Source organism: Tympanuchus pallidicinctus, unplaced genomic scaffold (assembly GCF_026119805.1).
Source record: "Tympanuchus pallidicinctus isolate F22 unplaced genomic scaffold, pur_lepc_1.0 scaffold1, whole genome shotgun sequence".
NCBI lineage: Eukaryota > Metazoa > Chordata > Aves > Galliformes > Phasianidae > Tympanuchus > Tympanuchus pallidicinctus.
Window position 1 is genome coordinate 51,037,358 of NW_026294618.1, and position 25,546 is coordinate 51,062,903.

General features: G+C 40.1%; 1 protein-coding gene across 3 annotated transcripts in view; it reads right to left on the minus strand.

The window, feature by feature from the left end:
- ECHDC1 (ethylmalonyl-CoA decarboxylase 1) overlaps positions 1 to 18,563 on the minus strand; it is a 40,320-nt gene extending 21,757 nt beyond the window's left edge. Inside the window, exons 1-5 of one of the 3 annotated variants that reach the window (XM_052677895.1) lie at positions 18,289 to 18,381; positions 17,614 to 17,825; positions 8,781 to 9,002; positions 3,913 to 4,055; positions 572 to 624 (exon numbers count right to left, since the gene is read on the minus strand). In XM_052677895.1, the coding sequence (XP_052533855.1) occupies positions 572 to 624; positions 3,913 to 4,055; positions 8,781 to 9,000 (416 nt within the window). In that variant the 5' untranslated portion in view covers positions 9,001 to 9,002; positions 17,614 to 17,825; positions 18,289 to 18,381. Of the gene's footprint in view, positions 1 to 571; positions 625 to 3,912; positions 4,056 to 8,780; positions 9,003 to 9,623; positions 9,688 to 17,613; positions 17,826 to 18,288 lie in introns of those variants that run through there. The other 2 variants (XM_052677901.1, XM_052677887.1) reach the window with 2 other exon arrangements.
- Positions 18,564 to 25,546: the final 6,983 nt, after the last annotated feature.

Here is a 25,546-nt window from a genome sequence, read left to right on the forward strand (position 1 = left end):
AGAAAAAATAATTCTCTTTCCAGGGCCCTGAACAGACAAAAAAAAACAAACAAAAAAACAAAAATCTACCAAACATGCATGCAATAAAAATGTGATTTCTTAAAAGAAGCCTAATCTAAAGGAAAGAAAAAGAAACAAAAAACAACAGAAGAACCAGATGGTAGAACTGAATATGTTATCCTTATGAAGTGGGAAGATTAAATAAATACATTAGATAAATGTTACCTGCGTAGGCTGTATAAGCTAGCCCTGCTTGTTTGTTAAGAACAACTGATTTCTAGCGAGTAAGATACTTCAAGATCTTGAGTTCCTTAACTAATTACCTCCCAGTCCCTCCATACACAAACTTACAGGTTATTTCTTAATTTTTTCTGTTCCAATCGCTGGAAAGGCTAAGAATGCAAATTGTCAAAGTTTAATTTAAATCCACAAATACTTACCTGAATAAGTATACACAAATACAAGCTCTGGGATTCTAAATCACACGCTTAAACATCTCATTAAAGAGTTAGCCAAAACAAATTTCAATCATTATAATTACTTTAAAAGAAGGGTAAAGAAAATATATTACCTCATGAGTCTGGTTAAGATATTCTGCATAAACATGCACATATTCATCCCATCCTACAAAGAATAGAAAATTTAAAAACGATAAGTAATTTTAACGTGTCACAATTAAAAAGAGTAGATATGAGTATTCATTATATTCACTCTAAAAGGTTTGAATTTGGTTAATCTTGCTCAAATTCCAGCCCAAACTCAATAAGCACCAATAGAAAACTTTTTTAAAAACCTATAGAAAAATTATATATGGATTGAGTTAAAAACAAACAAAACTCTCAATCACTTTCTAGAATTTCATTTAGAATTAAGACACTATTAAAACAATTGCAAGTTTCTGCGATGTGAAGTTTTACAGCCTTTCCTCTTCTCACTTCTCCCAGGCAAACATCTATAGAGATTTAAAGGTCTATATAGGACCATGGATGGCTCTGAACTTGATACTGCTTCAATTCAGTATTTTGGTTTAAAAACAGTGGCTTTTGTTACTCACTGCAGCCACCTTCTGTGTCCATTAAGATCAGTAGCAATATTTCCACACCAAATTAATGATAATAAAATCTTCCATGATAGCTGCCTTAACATTTCTCATCAGGACTTCAAAACTCACACAATTATCCATGGTATCAGTTCTCAAATGTACTTGAACAGTTCCCATACTATAACCACAAGGGTGCGGCTGGAAAAGAAGCTCTGCAGAAAAAGGCACTTTCAATTCACCACAGTTGAGTTCTTGCATTCAAGATGGCCACTTCACTTAATACCAAAATTCGAGATGTATATAAAGATTAATGCCAGAACAGGCCAGCTTGATGAATGTAGTTATGACTGAGCTGAGAAAAATAAAGGTCTTCCTCAACTAGTAGACCGATTACTGTGTATCATATGGAAAAATATCTAAATAGAAAACACCCTGAGAAAAAAACAAAATCGGCTAGCTTGAGTCTCAGACAACATAATTTGAAAGTCTTCCTGAATAAAATAAAATAAGGTTACTGTGAAAAACGTCCCCCTGATATCTAATCTAAGTCTCTCTTCCTTTAGTTTAAAACTATTCCCCCTTGCCCTATTGCTAAATACCTATATTAAAGTTCATTTCCCTCCTGTTTATAATCTCCTTTTAAATATTGGAAGGCCACAATGAGGTCTCCCCACGGCCTCCTCTTCTCCAGACTGAACAAGCCCAGCTCCTTCTGTCTGCCTTGGAGGTACTCCAACACTCTGGTCATCCTCACAGCCTCTCTATGCATCCTCTCCAAAAGCTCCACATCTTTCTTGTGCTGGGGGCCTCAGGCCTGGACGCAGTACTCCAGATGGGGCTTCACAAGGGCAGAGAAGAGAGGAACAATCCTCTTCCTCGCCCTGCTGGCTGCCCCACTTTTGCTGCTCAGAATACTGCTGGTCTTCTGGGCTGCAAGCACACATTAAGTTTTTCATCTACCAGGATCCCTAAGCCCTTCTTGGCAGGGCTGCTCTCAAAATTCCCTTCTCAGTCTGTATACACGTCTGGGATTGCCCTCACTCAAGAGCATCACCTGTCATTGCTAAAAGTTACGGGCTAAAGCAGCCTCACAAAACAGAAAACAAAACAAAACACCTTAGAGACACTTGCAGATAGAAAATTTAATCTTCTTTTAACCTGAAAGAAAACAAAACTCTCTGATTTGCAGCAAGTTAGAAAGCAGAGTTCAGCAAGACTAAAGAGCAGCAAATGCTATTCCCTATTCTATTAAAGTTTTACTTAATAAAGACTTAAATCCCAATAGATGGTTTAGGAGTGTGCTATTGTGAAGGAACTTTCACTTCAGAATAAATAATTTGAACTCTCCAAAAGAAACATAAAGCAATCAGGTTTAACTGTTCTCAGATTATTTCTGATGACTTGCACTTTTATTTAAGTCCTAGTGTGAGATCTACATTCTCAGAGAAAGTTTTCAACACAGTTATAACTAATACCAACATACTTCCTCATGCCCAGTATCTCTGCTAGGTCTCATATAAAGATTAGGAGCCTTATCTCCCATTGCAGTGGCTCAAACTAACTTACATAAACATACAGACAGAATATTAAACATCAAAGAGAGGATGGAAGCAGAATCATGGAGAATTACTAAACGTAGAAGTCTGAAAGAAAGCGTAGACTGCAGATGTGGATAAAAGAAAGCCCATGCTTGGTTTTCACTCCCTTTCTGTTTCTACAATGCTACAAAAAAATGAAAAACTCAGAATAAAAAAGATCAATAATAATAATAAAAAATCACCGATACATTTCTATTTTAAAAATGAGCAGTGCTAATAAACACAGAAAATGAAAATTCCTCAAAAAATGTATTTATAAGGTAGAGTGCCCCCCATATAAGGAAAAGTACACCTCTCAGGGTGTTCCACAGATGAAACAAAGCCTACTGTACCTTTTGAAAGCTGGACCATGCTATTTGTGTTACCAGGCCAGAAATACTTCAGACAGGGTTTTTTTAAGATGCCTAATTTCATCAACAGAAGCAATTACTAAAGAAAAATACTAGGTAAACTATTTTTATTTTTTATTTTTTATTTTTTTTACTAAACCATTCAATAAGGACTAATTTGTGTGGTCAAATCCTGTAACTGGGCATAGAAAAGCACCAGCCTGTCCATTACCACAATTTCAAATCAGGATGTGAGAGTATTACAAAAAGGCCCACTTCCCTTGCTGCCAATGAAGTCAAGCCTTGCCAACAGCCATATATTAACCCATAAAAAAAAAAAAACAAAACAACAGCACATGTGAAAGTTGTCAACATAAGGAGGCATAAGTGAAAACCTGCCATCCAACCCTTACCCTTTCAACACCCAACTTACAACTGCTCTAACTGGTCATAATCAACGCTATTGCTCAACTGGACAAGAACTGCATCTCTCTTTTTATCCAGGTCCAGACACTCTGCTGACAAAATTGAAATGTTCTTGCAATAGCAGCCATGCTACTCAAATTTATTTTTGGCCTGAGAATATATGAGAAATTATTACTTCTCCTTGCTTTCAAAGATGAAGCTACTGAAGGACACTTTTTTATGAGTCAGTTTACACTCTAATCCATCTAATGTTCTGAGAAACTGAAAAGACTTTTTTTTTTTTTAAAGAAAAGGCTAAAAAGATGTTAATACAGAAATTCAGGGCTATGAATCTATTACCATAATACTTAAATTGTGGATTAAAAGGGCTGCCAGCATTTTTTCAACCATGAAAAGCTCCATCCTGTGACTTGCATGTACAATCGCAGCATAACCACAGTGTAACACCTCCGTTTGAAAGAGACCTCAGAAAACTAGAAAGCTCATTTTTCTCCAAAGTCTTTCTACCACTACTTGCCTGGGAATTGGATATTGCTTTGACAGCATTCAAATCAGATCCTGAACAAAAAGTGTTCCCTGCACCACAGATGATAAGGCCTTTGCCATCCTTCCAGTTTTCCAGTTCAGTTACTCTCTCCTGGAGTTCTAGCATCATAGTGCCTGTTACAAGAGGGGAAAAGCAACACTTTTAAAACAAAATAATTATGACCAGCACATTTCACATTACATTTTTCAATATCTACATCAAGTTAATACAAGAAAGGCTTAAAAACACAAAGGAAAGCATCATCTGAAATTCCTGTCTCCCCTCATGCAAACACTGACTATTTTTACTCAGCGATGCACTTGGAATTCTAAAGAGTATTCTGCAATTTGTATTTCACTCAAAGCTAAACAATGAAGTGCAAAGAAGTAAACACAAATTGTACTCGATTTATTTTTGTTTGTAATTGCATGAATTCAGGACATCTGAACTTATTTGTGTCTATTCAGATCAGCTCTTCATTTCAGCACCACTGCATATTTCACTCTACATATTCAGCTGAAAAGATTTTAAAAAATATATTTAAAAAAAAGGCTCAAGAGCAAAATATGTTGAAGGTCAATGACAAGCATCCATTCAAAAAATAATAAAAATAAGATTTGAAACCAGAAGCAAATTACATTTGTCTTTTAAAAGAATAGTTTTAAAAGATATTTCTGAAACTTCTTTTGTTCCTTCTATGGTAACTGCCTAGAAAAGCTCTTTGGAAATTACACCCTAAGCTTCAAATGTAGGGATTGAATAATACCAGCTCTTTACTTCTAGCTTAAGCATAATACTCTCATTCGTTAGCTTGGGAACTTTCTCATACTACAGACTGTTGTAACTATGCTAATCTCCTGTGTTATGAAACCGATTTCTTTGGATTAATTAATTTCTGCTCTAAATAAACTGAGAAAAAGGCTGAAAGGTGGAAGATTATCAGTGCTATGAGACAGCTTGTTAAAGATCACATTTAAAGTGTAGAATTGAGAAGCTTGAAGAACAATTCAGAGGTGTCATCACAAGCTGCTGAGGTTAGAGTATAGTTTGTTCAGTGAAAACACTTAGTTTTTATGCACTATCCACAGCAATCCCCTGAACTTGCATTGGCAGGCTCTACTTCCAAAGACTTTCGACCACACCTATAGTCTTCATCAACTGTATACATAATTTGATCAATTACTGCAACATTCCGTGTCTGTGATTCTTTTCACCTTCTTCCACATAACATTGAAGTGTGAATTAATATTTGACATCCAAAATAATTCATTCTTCAGCAAAAAAAGCTTTCCCTTACAGTTACAGATCTCTATTTTTAATCTACTTCACATAAACATATGATTAAAACCTGTTCAACTGTTGCTGACTGACCAACTAGTGAGGACAACTTTCCCAATCTTCCTGACACAGATTTCTATACTCACGTTTCTAGAGCTAGTCCCAGACAGCAGCATCTTAGAATCACAGAAGCATAGAATCATTCAGGTTGGAAGGGACCTTAAAGCCCCTTCCAAAGCTTGCTAAAGCAGGGCTGCCACCCATCAGACCAGGCTGCCCAGGACCCCATCCAGCCTGGCCTTGAGCACCTCCAAGGATGGGTCACTACAGCTTCTCTGGGCAACCTGTTCCAGAGCCTAACCACTCTAATATTAGAAAACTTCTTCCTAATGTTAAATCTAAATCACCTTTTTTTAGTTTAAAACCATAACCTCATTTCCTATCCTCCGCAGCAATGGAATTTACAGAATGTTAGCTACAAGATCTTTCTCTTTGAATGCGTATGACTCTCATGCACTCTTAAGGCAAAAATATTTACAGAAATTAATTTCAAAAAACAGACTACATACATACAGGCTGATGATACTCTGAGCACCACTCTTCTTAGACAAAGATGTAAGTGGACAGGACTATTTTTTTCAGATATAAGCATGCCTAAGATTAATATCTCAAGTAATCTTTCTTCTACTACTATTGGGTTTTTTGACCCAACGTCTGCACGTACTGATCTTTTCTTGTCTTAAAATGGCCTGATAGCATCCATCCTGATGTGGAAGATTCTTTCTTCCTGCTTGTTTTCCTTACAACTCCTTACAAAGGAAGCATGTTAGCACCAGGTCAAGAATACCCTGTAAAGGACATCCACCTTAGTCTTCCTATTCTTGAAAACGTTCCTAAGTCAAGAATTAAGTGGACATTAAATATTCTTTAAATAAATGTGTATCATTCCCCTGGATTTATTTTTTCGCATGTAACTCAAGCTTTCTTATAATAAAGTTATTTTGACTGACATCAAATCTTTGCCAAAGTCAAGATACAGCACAATCATTTGTGGTGCTCTAAATAATCAGAGCAGCAAGCTACTGAGTCTTTCCACAGAGTATTGTGAGTTAAACATCTAGTTTTTAATCAGTTAACACTGAAAAACTGAATATACAAAAAAGAACTGTATCAGGCTATTGCGTGCAATAGCAGGGGAGACTAGAGAAGAAGGTCAGCAACTGCTTCCCTTCCAGGGAGATCACCTCTTCCATTGCTGTGTACACTGACAACTACCATTAATTCTATTACTTCATCAACAGACACTACCAAGTTTATTTGATTCAATGCATGAGAATACAATACCAAAGAAAATACTCATCCTGCCAGTCTTACTCCTTCATTATGTGATACCAGTAAGTTCATTCTCCACACGGCACTAAATCTACTTGGAATAAATTACTTGTTTGCATTTTAATTATAATCCAACAATAAATACTTTGAATTTATTTTCTATAATTGACTTCATCACCATTATTATCTAGTTCACGCAGACTACCTTCTTTCTACCTTAAATGAAGTTCAACTTCAGTTCAGAAAGAAGTTGGGCTGCTGAAATTGGTTCCACTAGGCTTGAACTGACATTATTAACACTTGTTTCCAAAGAAACCATTTCAAACAGGTAGCTATCAGATTCCAATTAAGAAGAGAAAAAATGCATAACAACCTCCACATTGCCCATTAGCAATTTGCCAATAATTTTGTTCTAATTTCAGTTCAGTGTGTTGCTTGAGCTTAGAATAAACATAGTTCTCCTTTGAGATAAAAAGCTGCTGTGTAAAATAAATGCCTGGGCAAACAGGATTTCTCTCAACAGTTTAATTATGTTTTGCATCTTTCTAAAGGAAGCATACATGTATCGCGAATTCACATCTGCCATTTTCAAGAAGCTCTGAGATACAGCATCAACAGTATTTCATTCAGGCACTGCGTTTTACAGGCTCTGGCAAATGAAGACAGCTAGGTCTTGTTGTAGCAATTTAAGGTTTGCTCATCCTATTCCTTTTCATACTTCTCCTGAAGGGTATTACTCAATATACAGCAAACTGAAAATGATAAGTTGCTTACTAGTTCCTCATTATCTACAGCTTACAGACAGTAATGTTAAAATGAAATGAAGAGCAGTGTACATTAGTAGGCCATATCATCATTTGCAGTGTCCAAGGGGCCAGCATGACTCTGCTTCTGCACTCTCAGCTGTCACAGCAAAAATCTCTGGCAAAGATGCACAGTCAAAAGAAGCAGTAATCTCCTAAACTGACAGAGTAACATCTCCCAGAGCAAATTTCTGTTGCTATCACGTAGCAAGATGCAATACTGCTCTCTACAAGGTTCTACATACTATGATAAAAACAGTACTGCCTGGTCCCAGGCTCATTTTCTAATCTGGGTTCACTACAAAAACACAGCTATTTATTTCCTCCTGGGTTTTTATAGCTTCTTGTTAGCCACTAGAACATAAGCTATTGGTGTATACTAATAATTTATTTTCATAGCAATCACATGAAGAGAGATTACACTACAGAACACTAACTGAGACACAAAATATGAGCTAATTTTGACTGTGATTTGAGGTATGTGATGTGATTTCAGAACATTAACATTATATAGCACTCAGTATAGTCAAAACATAGCTACCAGTGGCCTAAATAGCAATTGTGACTGCTTAACACTTCTACATATCACTTCTGAGACTCTCATGTCAAGCAAGCAGAAAACAAAGAACACAGTTTTAAGTTTAGTCTAAGCAACATGGCTTATATCACACCTGATCTCCACAGCAGACTGCGATTTTTCTGTCTTTTCTCTTTCTATTGCAGCTTATTTCTCATTCCCCTTTCAACTACCACAACAAGTAAGCTATGAACACACAGCCCACAGCTGTACTTTGCACAGATCTATTTTAAGTCAAAAATAAGAAAAAAAACCTGTAGAAAAAGAGCGTAATTGTGATTGCATAATAACATGCATGCTGACAGGGAGTTATTCACAGGGACAATCTCCATGCTAGTTCTTTTAGCTGCATTTTCTCAAGTTAGACAATGATTTTATAGAAGAGCTTTTAAGAAGAAACAAAAGAGTAACTGTAGAGATATCTAGGAGACTTACCACAGACTGCAGAAGCCTAAGTGAAAGATAAAATTTTAGGTAAAAAACAATAACACAATCTTGTCTTTTCTACATCATCTACAAATACATCTACATCATATCTTCTCTTCTCTGTAAAAATACCTTATGTTTCTGAAGCAGTAGAGGCAAAATGAAATGAGAAATAAGAGAGAGCACAGCAGCAGAATCACCTCCATTGAAAAAAAGGTTCTATCAGATATTTCCTGTGTCATTGAGAACTTCTTATATTTATGATGTACAGGGCAAAGCTACCACACAGAACCATGGATATTTACTATACCTCTGGTTAAAAAAAAAAATTAATCATTTCTTCTTTTACCTAAGAAATGATAAGATACAGCTTTTCACCTTGTTTATGCAAAGGGAAGGGGAAAAGAAAGCAACCTCCAGCATCCTCATCAACTGATTAATACCTGTGAAGGCATTCATTAGCCGGGAGTTGTTCAAGGTAAGTATTCCAATGCCACTGTGCTCTTTGGAAAGGTTGACGGATCCACCAGCAAACTGCTGAAGTTTCTTCTTTATCAATTCTTCGTCATAGCCATGAGCACCATTATACAGAGATGCCCTTTTCTGCTGTAGCATCCTCCCCTTTGTAGTATGAAATATGTTTTTCCACAGGAAAACTGCCATTTCTGGAAAGAAACAGTAAAATAATAATAATAATAATAATCTTCCTTTGAGATCTAATTCAGTCCTCTACAGAAGGAGAAGAAGCACAGCAAAACCTAGTATCAAAGTGATCCCATCACAGAGGTCTACAAAAATTTATTGAAAGACAGTACTCACAAAATTCTTATCTGGAATCTTCTCCCACAAAGTTAACAGTTGAATGTTATGCAGTGATTTCAGCAGTTAAGACAGAAAGTAGCATCTTTTAAAATCTTTTCTTGTAAGAACTATCCAAAATATGTTTCAACGCAGAACATGGAAGAGGCTCAAGAAATGCAGTAAAATACTTGTGCATTCCATTAGACCAGCTTACTCTACGGCAATGTTTCAGCTCCTTCCCTTGACAAAGCAAACCAACTAACTAAAACAAAACCAAAAAAAAACATCTGCATTGGAGGAGAAATCCTACCAAATCCTCTAGTTTTCAGGAGGTGCATCTCCAGTTTGGCTACAAGCAACTATTACAGAAATATTTTCTCAGGTTAATTACTTGTGGAACACAAAAATTAAAAACTGAAAACTTTTCCTTGAATTCAGTTCCATGTAGCCTAATTCCATTAATACATTTGTCACGTTCCACCAACTTGTGATACTGCCGAGGCCCTGGGTAGCTTTGAGTTTTTCCACAGTCATTCCAGTAGCTTGTTCCTTTTTGAACTGATCTCATTTCAACACTGAGCACCAGAATCAAAGGAGTACCCCAGAGGAGCAACTATACAAAAGCATTATGAACTGAGCATAGCCATTGCTTCCTACACAGCTACGTAACATTGGTAGTCTGTTTGTATGTACCAGCACACCCATGGCATATTCCTCCATTATCTCCACTCCAGTAAAAAACCACATAGAATCACAGAATAGCTCGGGTTGGAAAAGACCTTATAGATCATCAAGCCAAACAGCAAGCTAACCAGCAACTACCTTAACTCTACTAGCCTAAAATCATGTCCCTACACCACATCCAAATGGTTTTTAAACACACTCAGGCATGGTGACTCAAGCACCTCCCTGGGAAGCCTATTCCAGTGCTTAACAACCCTTTCTGTAAAGCTATTTCTGACATCCAACCTAAACCACCTCTGGTCCCCTTGTCCTGTCACCAGTGAGAAGAGACCAACTCTGCTCTCATTGTAAGCACCTTTCAGGTACTGGAAGAGAGCAGTAAGGTCTCCCTCAGAGTCCTTTTCCCCAGACTAAACAGCCCCAGTTCCTTCAGTCGCTCCTCGCAAGGCACATTCGCCAAGCCCTTCACAAGCCTTGTTGCCCTTCTCTGGACCTGCTCCAGCACGTCAATGTCCTTTCTGTACTGAGATGCTCAAAACTGAACACACTACTCAAGGTGAGGCTCACCAATGCTGAGTATAGGGGCAGGATTGCTTCCTGCAATCCACCCTATTCCTGCACACCGCACCATTCCTGATACAAGCCAGGATGCCATTGGCCTTTTTGGCCACCTGAGCACACTGCTGGCTCATATTCAGCCAACTGCCCATCAGTACACCAAGGTCCCTTTCCATCAGGCAGCTTTCCAGCCACTCCTCGCCAAGCCTGGGGTTGTTGTGACCAAAATGCAGAACCCGACACTTGGCCCTATTGAAACTCAGTTTACACTGGCCCATCAATCCAGTCTATCCAGGTCTCTCTGTAGTGCCTTTCTGTTCTCTGGCAGACCAACACTCCCTCCCAGGTCGGTACTATCCACAAACTTACTGAGGGTGCACTCAATCCCTTCATTAACATCATTAATAATGATGTTAAATAGAAGTGGTCCCAGTACCGAGCCCTGGGGGACACCACTTGTGACCAGATGTCAACTGGATTTAGCTCCACTGACCACAACTCTTTGGGCCCAGCCATCCAGCCAGTGTTTCACCCAGAGGAGCGTGCACCCATCCAAACCATAGGCAGCCAGCTTCTCAACTAGAACGTTGTGGGGGACAGTGTCAAAAGCCTTACTGAAGTCCAGTAAGTAGACCACATTGACAGCCTTACCTTCATCTACCTTGACATAGAATTAAATCAGGTCTATCAGACAGGATCTACCATTCCTGGAAATGTACACCAGGAAATAAAAAGGAAGTCATAAAGCACTATTCTTGATGTTTGACTTCACTTTATTCACTTGGAAAGCATTCTAATGGAAAAAGTGATTTACAAGCGATTTGAAAAAAGCTGGGTAAATTCCAAATTGAAGAGTTGGTCTGAAAAAGAAAGCGTGGTCTTAGAAGCCACTCAGAGTGGGAAGTAAAAGAACAGGACACATAAAAAGGCTTGCTGTATTGCTAGACTAGCCCTGTCTTTATCTCTGGTTCCTTTTTAATTCATAAACCTGTGCACAAAACATGGTGAACGTTCAGTTTTTGGAGAACTGGGAAAAGACCTCCTCTGACAGTCATATTTGGCAGAAACAAGATTCTTCCAGAACTGGTAAGTAGCCCCTGTGAATTTTAAGGTGAACCAAAGCAAAAATAGAGATGAAATTTGGTGAAAAATATATTCTATACTGTGCCCAGGTCACCTCACAGCTAATAATAGACTAAAATTGTTGAGAACGTTATTATATATATGTAAGAGCAAATACATGTTAAATACCCACATTTAATCTAGTATTTTACAATGAAAGAAGTAAACAATCCAGTTAGGTGCACAACTAGCTTGTATCATTGGATACTAAAGTGGGAAAATGCTTCTGTTGGGGCAAATACAATCCCCACTTCAACAGAGCAGGAGTCTGCACAGCAGCCAGAATGCAAACAGAATGCAAAACAGCATATGCCATATGGGGAACTCAAAGAGAGCCACCTATGCCAACAGATTCATACTGGTTCTGCCACATTGTTATCTCACAAACATGCTGGTAAGACCTATACAAAGCCATATATTGTAACATCATATACATGGGAGTAGGTAAAGGAATCATTGCTTAACATCTGATAAGACATTCTGAAGTCCCATCTAAGTTCCTTATGAAATTCAAGGTTTTAATTTGTCATAATCATCTTTTGCATACTCATGTATAAGCTAATAAAAATGTATGTAAAGCTAATTAAAATGTATTAAAATCTGATTGAATACAAGATGAATAATTCCACAAATAACATCAACCTCCTGTTCTGTATCTACGCATATTCTAATATCTCCAACACCTCAGCCATCACTTTCACAGCTTGTAAAATCGCTTCTTCATAATTTTTATTTAAAAGTGAAAACAGGTTACCAAAGCCAATTTCTTAGCCACATTCTTCTTTTTATGTTCAGGCTCTCAGGAGAGAAACAGCCTTCCATGTTCTCATTCATTTTAACTAGCAAGGTGCTAGAACAGTAAATAAATAAATAAATCTACTACATAAGGGAATAATGTGACAAGCTCCATTAATTTACTCAGCTTTGATTTATGGCAATCCACATAAAGCACTGAAAATGAAGTGTTTCTCTAAAACTTCATTTTTCAACATATGCATTCATACAATAAAACTCCCACCCAGCTACTAGTTTTTGCCAGAAAGAACAAACACTAAAAACAGGGATGGGCGCAGGCTCCTGCTGCAAACTCTAGTTTGTACTATGCTTGACTCAACACAAAGCAATTAGTTTCCAATTTTAATGAATACAAATCTTCCCCAACCCTCCAAAGAGGAAGGACTAGAAATAATTATTTGGGAAACCACAATGACTGGCCTAAAACAACAACAAAAATAGAAAAAAAAATTAAGAAGGTGAAAAAAGTCTCTCTACTTCACCTAAGTCCCTGGCAATTCACAATTGTTTGATCACCTTTATACTACCTAGACTTTACATGTCAAAGAAGGTACAAAGCAAAGCAGACTTAAGATATGGAAATTTTATTCCACAAAAAAAAAAAAAAAAAAAAAAAAAAAAAAAAAAAAAAAAAAACAACCAACAACCAAGTCTGTCATTTTTAACTGTGTGGTTATATGCATTAACAGCTCTTTAATATTATCACTATGGTAATAAAGAGCATCAGCAAGTGCCGAATTAAAAAACAAATTAAACATCACTGCATGCTGATCATGACTCATGATTAATGACTCATGGAAGGTATTATCACTGAATTATTCTTTTTAAATCCATCTTTTACAGCACTGGGCAGTACCCACTATTTTTCTAATAAATACAGGATTATTTTAACTGCTCAGTCTGAGAAAGCTGATCACTCAGGAAAACCGTGATATTTATGCTTCAGTGCTCTCAAACTAAAGGAATTTCTGCTGATCTCTGATAAACAACATTCAAGTAGGAAATGCTCGCAATCCAAAATGTGACTCAAATGGATTTTTTGTAGTGCAAATGAAGGAGCACGAGGGCAAACTGCATTAACCAGCACAATGCCACTGGACATGACAAGATATATTTACTAGACTGAAGTTTTCAGTTTAATATACTTGTCTACTTAGATAATTTACAGAAATGAAGTTTTTGTCTAATTTCAGAAAGTCAGGCATGCTATATCCATTAACATCTGCAACACGCACAACTTATGCATGATTTTACAACGATCAACTTTCTGACAACACAGTACACTACGGACAATTGCTTGTAAAATTCTGCTTGTAAAAACTGCTAGAGTTTTAACATATCAACAGTAACAATGGACAGACAAGCCACCAGGGTAGATATCAAGAGTTATATGTTCCACAACCTGCAGCTACATCAGTAACCAGTTGTTGTATCTGTCACATAATGCAACAGTTTAGATCCCAGATAGTACTTAAATGATTTTTAATGCACTTATCCATGGACTGGAAGATCATGGATTAATACAAACATATGCTGAAAGTCAACAACTCAGCACTGTAGAAATGATACACAATGTACAGGAGCAATACACACATACACAGACATGCATTTTCTATTTTTTGTGCATGTACTTATTTTATATATATATATATATATATGTAAATGTATATTTTATATAAATATATTATGTGTATATATATATATATATATATATATCTCAGAGTCCTTTTGAAAACCTCTGTAACTGCTTAGTTAAAATTTACCTCTCATGATGTTAATAAAAAATAAAATATTACCATAAGTAAACCATAAACACTCCCTAATTGATCAGATTCACTGAGTAAATAATAAACCTCAAGACTCAAGCAAGTATTTTTGTCCTAGAAAATGCCATTGTTCTCTTCCAATCTCTAAAAACACACTACCTCAAATAGCAGCAACCTCAGTCAGCACCCAGCTGCAATTTCCAGAGAGCATGAATTTGGCTGGCCAGAGCAGTAGGTACAGGATATACCTAGCAAAATCTTCGATGAGCATAACAACTTCATCAGTGAATTGGATTAAGAGATAGAATGTACCCTCATCAATTTTGCTAAGGATACAAAGCTGAAAGGAGTAGATGATACACCACAAGACTGTGCTGCCATACAGAGAGACCTGGACAACTAGAAAGATGGGAGGAAAAAAATCTGATGAGATTCAACAGGGGTAGTGCAGAGTCCTACACCTGGGGAAGAATAACTACATGCACCAGTACAGGTTAGGGGTTGGCCTGCTGGAAAGCAGCTCTGCAGAGAAGGACATGGGTGTCCTAGTGGACAACATGTTGGCCATGAACCAGCAGGGTGCCTTTGTGGCCATGAAGCCAATGGTTTCCTGAAGTGCATTAGAAAGAGTGTGGCCAGACAGCTGAGGGAGGTGATCCTCCCCCTCTACTCTGCCCTAGTGAGGCCACATCTGGAGCACTGTGTGCAGTTCTGGGCTCCCCAGTTCAAGACAGAGAACATCAGAGAGTCCAGCATAAGGCCACAAAGATGATGAGGGACCTGGAGCACTTCACTTATGAGTAGAGGCTGAGAGACCTGGGACTGTTCAGCCTGGAGAGAAGACTAACGGGGAATCGTATCAATGCTTTTAAATATCTGAAGGGTGGGAGTCACGTGGATGGGGCCAGGCTCTTTTCGGTGGTACCCAGCAACAGAACAAGGGGCAATGGGCACAAACTGGCACACAGGAAGAATATGAGGAATAACTTTCCTGGGAATGTGACAGAACACTGGTACAGGCCCCCCCTGTGATGGTGACAGAGAGACTGTGAAGTATCATTCGTTGCTGATATTCAAAATCACCTGGATGGTTTCCTATGTAACCTGCTGTAGGGAACCTGCTTTAAAAGAATTGGATCAGATGATTTCTGGAGGTCCCTTCCAACCCCTACGATCCTGTGAACTAAGACAATCCAGAGAACTGGATGTTGGGAGCCCAAATAAGAACTTGAGCTGCATGCATCATAGAGCAGCTACACAAAAATAATAGGCAAATTAAAATATGCAAGCAGGGGAAACTCTTAAACACTCAAAAATAATGCCTGAATTACTGACACAAATAAGGAAAAAAGAAAGTATGCAGAGATGTGTTTTCACCATGCAGTGTTTACCGGGTACCCGTGTGAGACCAGAGAAATAAAGAAGCCCATTCATGGGGGCAGGAGATGACAGGTATGAAATGCAGACACAGACCCATGTGTCATTTGTAAAGGACATCAGCTGAATTTTTTGCCTTGGATACAGGTATCCTAAGATAAAGTATAGCAGAAAAGAAAGGGATATAGCATACAAAATCCACAAAAGAAATCTAAAGAGAAAGAAAATATTTAAACATCATAACAAAAGAGCATTATAAAGACACTTATGTGACACTGCCAAACACTTAAAAGGCAGCTGACAGTTCAAGAAGCACAGACCTTGACAAAGACCTCCAACAGCTGTAATTTCAGTGACAAGCACAGAATTGTAAAGAAGGGGCACAGAGAAAGGGATAGAAGAGGTAAACTGAAGATGATTGTGAGATGACTCATGGTTCAACATGCACGTGCGTCACCAGACAGCATGGAAGGTATCCATCTGTACCAGGGCGCAGTGAGTGTGACTGCTAGATGCTTCACCAGCTCCCCACAGTGACCAGCTAACAAATGAAAACAAGTGGTGACCCAATGCTGAGGACCAGCATGATGGTCTCTACAGCATGAAAGCAGGCAAAAAAGCAAGACCAAAGGAAAAATATATCCGAAGTATAGTAGTTCTCTTGTACAAAAAGAGTGATAATCGTAAATATCAGCCGTCTGAAATCAGGGATAGTAGCTGGTGAGTGTTAGGGGGAAAAAAAAGGGGAGGAAACATCCAGTGTTGGAATTCAGAAACTGCAAGATTCAAGAGGGCTAGCATAGATGAAAAATCAAACAAGGGCATGGACCTGATAGTGAAGAGAAGTCAGAGAACCCTGGCTTAAGATGCAAGAGAAGTGAAGGTGGGATGTATCAGCCCAGCACTGGCTGAACAGGCCACTGTTCCAACTGTCGTCACAACCGCTCACCTGAAGATTACTGAGTCCATGCCTACTTCATCTGCACATACACCATGCTTCTTTCCTTCAGCAATGTGTGGTCAAGTTTACTTGAACACCTTACCTGACAGGTTTTTTCCATTCCATTAACTATCAGCTAAGGCAAGCTGAGGGCAATAACCTCTTCAACTGGCTTAATTCTGCTGGAAGAAAGCAGCAAGCAGATCTTGAACAGGCTATGGGAGCAGCAGCACAAAACTTAGCAACAAAACATAACCTACAAACAGAAAAAAATCTTGGGATATTCTACAGCCCTAAGTGAGAAGCATCTCATTATGGCATTTCTAGACAAAGTGGGAACTCCTGCTAAAGCCAAGAGCAGCTACCTAAGCCTCATACCCTTCTCAAGGCATTCTAGCTCTTAACTTGCTGAACCCTGTTCAGACTTCTAGTATATTGTCTTTGGTACCTACATGCTAGACAAGGCAGGTTCAAAAATCCCTTCACTTCAGTGTGAAGATCCTTAAAGAGCTTTGTAATTCCTATAAGAATGGAGTTTAGAAATAGCCTATAAAATATGGGCTTTTTTAGCCATTATAGTACCACTGAGAAAAGAACAATGGATTTAGGTCTCCCAATTTCCCCACGTCAGCCAAAAAAAAAAAAGTTTATATTTCCGAAAGCTGAGAGAACAAGTGAGATGGTGAAACTAATTGAAGTTGCTTCAAATCATGTACACAAAATACATTTTGAAAAAAAGCCTTTCAACTTCACAAGTTAATTTGTCTATGGTTTCAGTTTTAGTCTGGCTTACCCTTTACACCTGTTTTCTTTTACATGATCTCTTATTATTTTTTTTTTTCTGCCTCTTTTTCCCCTTGTTTTTCCCTTGTTACTGAACAGCTCAATTTTGGGGATGGCAAGTTATGTGATTTTCAAGTTATCTGTTTTCTGCTGCTGAGCATTATACTTTTAATGGTCTCTGCAGGCTAAAGTTTAGACTTGAATTGTCTCTCCATTCCTAAGCAATTATGCTCTCTTTTAATCAGGTTTCAATTACTTTTAAGATTTAATAAACCAATCACACTTATCTGAGGTTCAGTGAAAAATAATGGCCTTCAAGGATAGGAAACAGCTGGTAAAAGAAGCTCTTCAATAAAGTACATGCTACTACATGATAGCACTTGAGCGTGTTCACAGGGTAAGTACATGGACTGAATTTCATAGTAGAGAGTGAGAGCAAGAACCCCTCACCTTCTGCAGATGCTATATTTCTAAAGTCTTGATGTGAAGATGTTCTATTTGCCTCTGTTAGCAAAGGACTCCATGTAGCACTGTCAGAACCCAGGTTTCAAGTCCACACACAGCTCAAAGTCCACTGGTGAGCTTTGGACATTGCTAGATGAACAGATGCAGTGCTCCGCAGGCATAGAAATTACCACTAGCAGGTTTTCAGTCACCAAACCCTAAGCCATAAAAAGCATGAAGGTGAATTAATTCCAGCTGCAAACTACTGCAGCACTTCAGCTGATCAAAGCAAGCATTTTTGGTGCAGATGCGTTTTTCTTCTACAAAACCAACAGCAAAGGGAGGGAAAGAAGCCCTGCACCCCAGTTCCGGGCCGAGCAGAGCCGGAGGGGAGGCAGCTCCTTGCAGAATAACACTAGAGATCTCCAGTGAAGCTGAGCAGGCGGCGGGATCCCCAGCCCTGACCAAAACAGATCACGCAGATGCCGCCTGCCGTGCGGACCGGCCCACTAATGAGGAGCGCACCCAGGCTCCTTCCGCCCGGCCCGCCGCCCGGCTGCGTCTCGGCTGGGAGCTGCTCCTCCCGCACAGCCGGCCCCAGCAGCGGCCCCGAGCCCGGCACCCCGCGGAGCACCTGCTCGCCCCACAACTCGGGCTGCCCGAGAAGAGGCGGGCACTGACCTGCCGGCGGCACGGCACAACACGGCACCACCGCTCCCCTCGCTCTGCCGGACTGGCGGGCGGTGCTGCGGTGAATGCGGCCCCACCGGGAACCGGCGCCGCGCCCTAAGAGCCCGCAACGCACAACCGGGGGCTGCTGGGCTGCGGCGGATATCGGGGCAGCCCCCTGCGGGAGGTGATGGCGGTGGACGGGCACTGGGCAGGGCAGGTTGTGTGCCAGTCTCTGGGTGACACCGCTGAAGGACGGCCCCGGCTCGGAGGAGTTAGCCCACGGAGCTCCCGCCGCGCTGTAACGAGAGAAGAGCCTTGAGCTCCCCTCCTGGGGGAAGCAAACCCAGGAACATAAATGGGGGTTCCAGCGCAGATCTGGTGCATACAAAGCGATATGCAGATGCCAGCCGGCCTTTATTGTTAATATACGTGTGTCAGATGACTCACTTGTTTGTAGCATGGATGAAAAAAATATCCTTGGAAGTGCTTCTCCACATTTATTAAAGCTGTATATCAACCGAGCTGTCAATACAAATGTCCTGTAGTTGGTCTAGTTGATTAAATATTATGATTAAACATGCAAAGTACTTCAGTTAGTCATACATTTAGAAGAAGCAAAATCTTTGCACTCTGAACAGATAGATACTTTTAATTTTCCATTGTTAAGAGAATCCTGTAGGGATATGAAATACTCCAGTCCTAAGTGGCAATATCTTCATAGAACAGGGGGATTCATTTCCTTGTTACAGCATTCCCAGTACACAAATAATGCCTCAGGCAATTTGTTCCGTCATTCAGTGTAAAGATTTTTTCCTCTCCTATTTGTGGAGACTTTTCCAGCAGGATTTGGTACTGCATTTCTTTCTGATAATCCTCAGTCCCAAATTAGACCGTGGGAAGGAAGCAGCCCTCAGCATGCCATCCTCCAAAGCCGTCTCCGCTTGGATGAAGCAGCGCCCAGGCTGTCCTGAGGACGGCAGAGCAGTGCCTGGAAGGAAGCTGGTGGTTTTCTAGGGAACATATTGCCACCTAGCAGTGCTTGAAGAAAGGAGCGCAAGCCTGACCTTAATTTTCGTTGTTTGTCTCATTCTTGTATATTGTCGTGATTGGAAAAGGATATATTACTACTGTGGAATGAAGATTGTAGAAACACAGACTAATAAGATTCTCTTTGATCCCTTACATGTTGAAAATTGCACCAGCAGGACAGTGACACTTGTTCCTGCATGCTTTGTTGTGCAATAAGAAAAAAAAAAAAAAAAAAAAAGAAAGAAAAAAAAAGAGAGAGAGAGGAAAGAAAGACAAACAATCCTGCAAACAGTTTCTCATTCTTACTCAAAAATCCCATTAATTTTGGAGACACTTTCTCCTTGTATTGCTAAACCATAGGAAAGTCAGGTCATCTCCTGAATTATTGAGCATGTTCTTGTTTCCCATCACTGACCCCGACTCGACTCCATTATAGCTGATGGCTGTGTACTGGCTAAGAGAACAAAGCCTCGCTCTTAGGTTCAAGGCTGTCAGACTGAAATATCGAATTCCAATATATGCACAGCTCCATGGAACTATTTTTACAAGCTCCTTTCAGAGTCATTGAACAAACCAATGACATCTCAGGAATTATTAGATACTAACCAACACATGACCCCATGGTCAATTCTTAAATAGTCCCTTGACTGTAATGTTCGGGATGAAAACATCATCAACTTTGTTTGGAAGAATAAAAGGCCACACACTTCAAAGAGTAGATCCACAAAAATAGCTTGGGTCCCTGCATTGTGTTTTGCAAAGATTTCTCAAATTTGAATTTCTAAATCTGAGATCATGATACTCTGTTTCTCCTTGCTGATCAGCTGCCCAACCCTGGAGGCTCCCAAATCCCATTGGTGCCTGACAGCCTCAGTTCACAGGGGGAGTTTATATCAGGCTGGCTAACAGGATTGCCACCCCAGCTGTCTCTCCTGTCCCCACCGCAGATCTCTGAAATACCCCTGAGCTGTCATAGCTTTCTAAATGCAGCTCTGCATGCCAAGTTAAATTTGGTTTGATTTCGTTGGATCAGGGCTGGCTGGGGACAGCACAGTCACTGTGCATACCTTAGGACTGTAACCTTATCAGTCACTTGTGTGTCAGCCTGTCCCTGCCATGAACCAAAGCCATGAACACTCATGGCTGGGATTGTTTCCCAACTAACTTGCTGCCACTGAACATGTATACAAAGGGATCAACTCTTCCTTGGGTAACTCCCTATGATCCCACTATGTGTTGATTCTGTGTCAAAGGCCCTCTTCTACCCAGGAAGACAAACTCATTTCTCTGATCACTGGGCCACAATGTACTCTGGGTTAGTCAAGCATCCGTGCAAAAGCTATTTGTCTTGCTGCAGCATAATTAAATATTCATCAGGCCAGAGAGTAGGGGAGAGGTTCAGCATGGCCACAGCTCAGTGTTTGCTCAGTCTCTTGGTGACCCAGCAAATATTGATGTATTTAAACCTTAATGCCTCCTTTAAGTTCTTGCATGCAATATAAAGCAGTTTAAAGAGGCAGGATGAAGCAAGTGATTGCTCCTCAGAGTCCTCTGATTACAGCTCAGTGCTGCAGGAGTGGGCTTGGTATGGCTGCTGCCATAGGTCCAGAAGGCTTCTGCCACCTGGTCACACCTTTCCCTGCTACCAGCCCCATCATTTGATTGGACATTTGTGTTCTGGCACAAAGTGTATACAATACAAAAATACGCTCATGTATGTCCTACCTTCCTGCACAAGCAGGAATCTTATTTCACAACATAGCTCAACTTACAGTACAGCTTAAATGAGTACCTTTTCCCTGCATAGCAGTGCATGGTGGTTCCATGCTTCTTTCTCCTTCCTTGGAGTGAGGGTGGCTGCACAGCAAGCTGAGCTCACCCACAAGCAGTGAACTTCTCTAGTTTTTGTTTTGTTCCCATGGCTAATGAATTGAACCAGTCTGGGTTGCTGGAAAACAAGCCTCAGGAATGCCAACAAGTGGAACAAAGACAGAGGATATTCCAGGCAGAACTCTGTCCTGCCTTAGCAGCACCAGGCTATAAAATGGGCTCAGTTGTGTTGCTTTACTCTGTGGTGGACATGACACAGAGAATTTGAGGAGTTGGAGTAGATTAGAAATATGTGCTCTGGGGCCAAGCTGAGAGATGTGTGAGCATCTCTGAGGGGCAACCAGTCCAGTTGGACCAGGTAAATTGTATTGGGAAAGGACAACCTAAGCCCCTCTGACAATGCAACTCTATTTCCTCTTTTTCTCAGTTGTCTCTTACCACGGTGTTCTATGAAATTTCATTAAAACAGGCATTGTACCTTTTCCCCTTTTCCTGCAAGAGCATTTGAATCACACAGAAGTAGGCCAGGTAATAATTGCACAGCATATTGTAATGCTGCTTAAATGTCAGCTGTTAATTAAAAGCCTCTCTGAAAATGGGCCATTAATTAGGGCAAATGCAGCAATTCTTGATGGATTCTGACTAACCAGTGAGAACAAAAAAAAAAAAAAGAAATATTTCAACATTGATATTGGAATAGTTATCTTTTACTTGTCTAATGTTTATCTACTAATAAAAACATTTTATAACTTGCAGAACATATTGTTCTTTCTTTTAAAGAGATTAAGAATAAGTATTCTGGCACAAGAACACTCACAGGTACAGGGGCGGTAGCTGAGAATATGCCACTGTTAGGTCCATATGTCTCTAGCAGTTGTAAAACCTCAGCAGGAACACTGTAGATATTAAAATGTAGCCCTGATCTACAAACAGCCCACTGTGGCACTTCACTCGTGTCTTTCTTTTCCTATATAAATAGCACGATCCACACAAATAATATCACACAGGCACCAAAATGAGTGCTAAATTTGGGCCAGAAAGCAAGGCATATGCTCCCTAAACCACCCTGAATTGTTAGGGAGAATCATCCTATCAAAAAAGGATCCAGATGTCTCAGTCTGAATAGTCTTGCGGCTTATCGTCTCACTTTTTTCCTCTTTGGCTCAGATTCAGCAAGGCAATTAAGACCCTAAGCAGTCCCCTTGATGTCAGCGACATACAAGAACTCTGAAGCTGAATCAGGTCCATCCTGCCTGCCAGGCCTCATGCTTTCCTTCTTTGCGTTGCATTACAGATTCCCAAAGAGCAGTTACAGTAGCTATCTTGGCTGCAGCATGAGATCACAGGAGGTGCTGGCAGTTTCATGCCTAGATGCCCATGCTGGTGGTCCATCCATCAGAAACTGTGTTGTGAACTGCTTAAAGATTTCAGTCTTCTGCAGCAGTGCCATGGTATTGCATGAAGCACATTTAGGCACTTTGCTGGAGACATAAAAATAACAATCTCATTTCTGACAACAGCTTTATCCATGAGCCAAATCTCATAGCTTTATCTCATATAGAAACTAGAGCAAAGGCAAGCTCTTGGCTCTGGACTGATCTGAAACCTGCCCACTCCAGAAGAGACCTTGCAGGACCAACATTCTTTTTGCTTTTAATGTTACTATGGTTCACAGTTCATAGGTAAAGAGCATATTGTAAGAGTGAGGGTTAAGCAGCAGGAGGAGCTACAGAGCACTTCTCTTTAAAAGTAGAGTTGTTTTATTTGTCTGAAGTGAGTGTTACGTAAGTGTGTTGCTTCTGCAGCTGAAATATTTCAAAAGATGGGTAATGAGGTTCTCAGCTGGATTGACGCACAGCACCCTGCCTGCTCCCACGGCTGCAGCATCATTGGGTCATTCTTTAAGGAATAAACAGCACCTGCATTTCTTCTCCTTTGAAAGCATAATCCTGTACATGTGTATTATTCTAGATCATCACACTTTATGGTGTTAAAATTTACTGTTTTTGTGATTAATTTGAAGCTAGTACCGACAGACAGATCTGGATGCAGAGTAGACGTGTTATGTCACTGGCACTTCCTGTGCTGACCCACTTCTCTCCATTGACAAATAACAACTGTAAAAATGACATACAAAACCTCAAAAAACTGTATTTTTAGAAGTGGATAATTTAAACCGAAAATAACAGCTAACTTGAATAACACAGGGATGTGAGTATCTTTGAGTTTCCTCATAATTTTTGCTACGTTTTCATTAGCAGTGCTGTCCATCCATATTTTGTTTGTTTTGGATAGATGCATGATAGACAACTGGCCTGAAGTACCAGGACTGCAAAATCACTGGATTACCTGTGGTAACAGACACTTCCTAAGAAGACTAAGGAGCATGCTACTTACAGAGTCCATATACCTCTCCTACAGCATTTCTGTCTCTGCCTCTATTGTCCAGTAGTACAGAACAGCATTTTGCCAAAGGGCTACAACTAACATACCCTTACAAAGTAGAAGCCAAAGTACTGCTCTAAATGCATCTGATGGAGGGCTTTGAGATGAAAGTAGAAAAAGGGGGCTGAGGCACAGAATCACAGAATCACCAAGGTTGGAAAAGACCTTCAAGATCATCCAGTCCAACCACCCACCTATCACCAATAGCTCTCACTAAACCATGTCCCACAACACAAAATTCTTCCCCGTCTTTGAAGGTAAGAGTTTTCAGTGGGAAAGCTTTACTTAGAACTGGTGTCCCCACTGACAGCCCCTGCAGCCTGACAGAGGAACACTCACTCACTGTGGTTGATGCTGTAGGAGGAGGTTGGTAGCAAGGATGAACTTGGCAGCCCTTAATAAAGAGAGAAAGCTGGGTCATCTGAAATAATTAGTTACTTTATGCCTTTTTCTCTCACCTCTATCCCTTTTCTTCTTAATTTGATTATGGCACCAGTTTTTCTCTGGCTCCTGCAATAAGGGAAGTTCACCTATTTTTGCTTTGATTTGGAAACATAATGATGCTTTTGTAAGATCCCACCTGGCCAGATGGCTGCTGCTGATCTTAATGCTTCAGCAAGTGAATACAAATTGACAGATTATATCACCCTCTGAGCATACATAAATTTGCATACATTACTTATTTATGGCATAATAACTTCAGAGATAATTACCGATACAACAAGACAAGCAAGGCCCTGGAGCAGGGACCATTAGCATCTCTCAGTACATGTTGATTGGATCTACAAATGTGTGCTGGGACAGTGTTACCATTAGTCATGGTAACTAGAGATGTAATTTTCTTGCTTTTGAGAGCAGTGCTGCTAAGTTTTACACAACACACTACATTCCTCTAGGGGCTCTTCCCCAACTTAATGCCTCTTCCATTGTACTGGTGCAAGGGTTTGTGTTCCCAGATCAGGCACCAAGTCAATGTTTTGGTTTGGAAGAAAAGAAACGTGGTCAGGTAAAAACAAGTTGGCTTTCAGACAGATAATCTCTCTGGTCTAGTCCATTGCATGACTGAACAACCAGTTGTGCCAGACCCAACAGAGGAGGGAAGTGCAGTGTAGGAGAGAGACGTGAAAAGAAAGAAGGGGGCACTTTAGCAATCATTGCAGCAGAATAAAGGTCCATGGAGTCATAACTTTGGTTGCTTCAGCAGAGATTAGCATTTCTGATGATTCATGCACCAACTGTTATAACCTGCTTTTGGTTATAACCTGCTTTGCATATAGAAATGAGACTTTCTTGGCTGATATTCAGTCTCATCAATAAGGCTGTGCCTTTTACACAGCATAGCCTAGACATATATCTGAGTTATCATAACAGCTTTTTCAGCAGAATAAATATAAATCTTCCTGCTTTCTCAGTTTCCCAATATATTAATATCTTTCTGGCATTTCATCCGCATTGCCCTGTGCTCTGAGATTCTTTTCTGGACTCAATCCATCCAATACGTGGAGCTGTGTGTATCTCACAGCAGTCCAACCCAGAGAAACCTCTGTTTTTAATTTCACAGGCAATCAGACACACCAGTTTTTGGCATAACTTCTGGTGCATATAGCATTTCTCTGGCACCACACTTAGACACACATGCACTAAATCATAAGGCTGTATCTGTCTGTACCCGTCACCTACAAGCAGAATGAGCCCAGAGAAGGATGTTATTGTTGTAACACAGTCATCTGCCTTATGTACTGGGAGATTCTTGACACAATTTCCCAGGTTTTGCAGCTTGTGCAGTGTGGGTAGCCTGAGGACTCTGGCTGCCTTGTCTGACTCTCCAAGAAGAACGAGGACAACGTGGGGAGTGCAGCTCCTCTGCATGGATTGCAGCCCAGGAGCCATGGAGCTTTCTTCCCCTTGTTGCAATAACATTTATTTCTTTTCAGGGGGGCAGCTTCTCTGTTCTTTCCATATA